This window comes from Pezoporus occidentalis, unplaced genomic scaffold (genome assembly GCF_034315485.1).
Source record: "Pezoporus occidentalis ecotype Australia unplaced genomic scaffold, CSIRO_AGI_Poc_V1 ctg1994, whole genome shotgun sequence".
NCBI classification, from domain to species: Eukaryota; Metazoa; Chordata; class Aves; order Psittaciformes; family Psittacidae; genus Pezoporus; species Pezoporus occidentalis.
Genome location: NW_026913849.1, coordinates 5,265 through 7,190, shown reverse-complemented (window position 1 = coordinate 7,190; position 1,926 = coordinate 5,265). Strand labels below are relative to the sequence as shown.

At 45.0% G+C, this 1,926-nt stretch overlaps 1 protein-coding gene across 1 annotated transcript; it reads right to left on the bottom strand.

Moving 5' to 3' along the window:
* Positions 1–716: 716 nt before the first annotated feature.
* LOC134163079 (olfactory receptor 8U3-like) lies at positions 717–1,694 on the bottom strand. The gene has a single exon (XM_062617653.1). The coding sequence runs from the start codon at positions 1,692–1,694 to the stop codon at positions 717–719; it is 978 nt and encodes a 325-aa protein (XP_062473637.1).
* Positions 1,695–1,926: the final 232 nt, after the last annotated feature.

Below are 1,926 nucleotides of genomic sequence, written 5' to 3'. Positions count from 1 at the left end.
TGGCACTTCAGATGAATGTAAAACACCATTTAAAATGAATGGGAGGAGCCCTTGATGTGCCCAAATTGTCCTTAACACTGGGTGGTCTCAGCACAGTTCATCATCCTGTATTACAAATTATGTTATCTACATTGTCTTCCTGTAAGTGAAATTGCTCGTGAAGCTGCAAACAGGAGAGGGATTCCCCTTGACATTCAAAGGTGCAGCTTGAGACCTTGATCCTTACCTGCTTCTTCTCTTTGAAAGGCACAAACAAATGCAATGAATCTTTTTAGGCCTTTTCCCTTACTTTTTTCAGCAAGCAAATGTAAAACTACACTTCTTCTTCCCTCCCTCCCCAGCAGCTTTAATAAAGAGCTCACAGGTAAGAGTGAGGAATTTTATGGGAGCTGAGGGACAAGGGCAAGAATCTTGCAAGAAAAAGACATCTTTATCAGTGACAAAAGCTATAACTGGGTAAAGCTGATTGGTGTTTCCTGTGAGGAAAAGAGGACTGGGATAATTGAGGGTGATTTCTTCCCACAGGCTGGTGACTGAGAAGTGAATTGAAATTTGAGGCTTAGTCTCCTCTTGATTTTCTTCCAAGAACGGTGTGATTTTGGGGGTCTGTTTCTCATTCAATACTGTCATTGACTTTTGTGCAGGAACTGTGGAAGAATCTACATCAAATCATGGGGAGTATTGGAAAAAAATGTTTTAGTGTACCATAGGCTTTCTCAGTTGACATGAACTGTGCCTGTGCTAGGTGATAGAACTTTCTTATGTTGCCAGTGGTTGAAGAGCCTGCTCCTGCACTTCACCAGAGCCCCCTTCACCTCCCTGTTCCTCAGGCTGTAGATGAATGGGTTAAGCATGGGGGTGATGACGGTATAGATGATGGAGGCCACCTTATCCAGGCTCCTGTGGCTAGAAGGAGGTTGTAGGTACATGAAGAATCCTGTCCCAAAGTACATAGAAACAGCCACCAAATGGGAGGCACAGGTGTGGAAGGCTCTGGCCCTGCTCTGTGCTGAGCACATCCTCAGCACAGTGCGGATGATAGAGATGTAGGAGAGCAAAATGATCATGCTTGTGCCCACCACGTTGATGGTGATGAAAGCAAAGATGACCATCTCACTGCTGTGAGTGTCAGAGCACACGAGCTTCAGCACAGGAACTTCGTCACAGAAGAAGTGGTCAATGCTGTTGGGACCACAGAAGGAACCTCCAAACACGCACCATGTGTAGATGATGGCACTGAGGAAGGCAAATAGGTAGGATGATGCTACCAGCTGCCAGCAGACACGGCTGGAGATGATGGTCCCATAAAGCAGGGGCTGGCAGATAGCAACGTGCCGGTCATAGGCCATCATGGCCAGGAGGTGACACTCAATAGTAGCAAAGAAAGCAAAGGTGAGGAACTGCATCATGCAGGCAGTGAAAGAAATGGTTTTGTCCTCTGATAACAGGTCTGCCAGCATCCTGGGGGAGATGACTGTGGAATAGCAGATGTCAGTGAAGGCAAAATGGGTGAGGAAGAAGTACATGGGGGTGTGGAGGCTGGGAGACACCCAAACCAAGATGATAATCCCAACATTCCCCACCTGAGTGACAATGTAAATCAATAGAAACAAGACAAAAAGAGGGGTCTGCAGACATGGGCTGTCTGTAATTCCCAACAGGATGAAGTCAATCTGGGTGTGATTTCCTCTCATGACCAGGTGGTCCCTGCTGAGGCAAAAGGAAGAGAAACATCAAACTGATCAAAAATGGAGATTCAGATCTGGACCACATCTATCTCCAATCAATGACCACTATACCTGCCACACATCAGATTATTCTAATATATTTTCTAACCAAAATTATATGCATATATTATGTTTTCCAGATGAGGTAATCAGAAAAGAACAGGTAGTTCATTGAAGCAGTAAATGGCATTTTTATTTT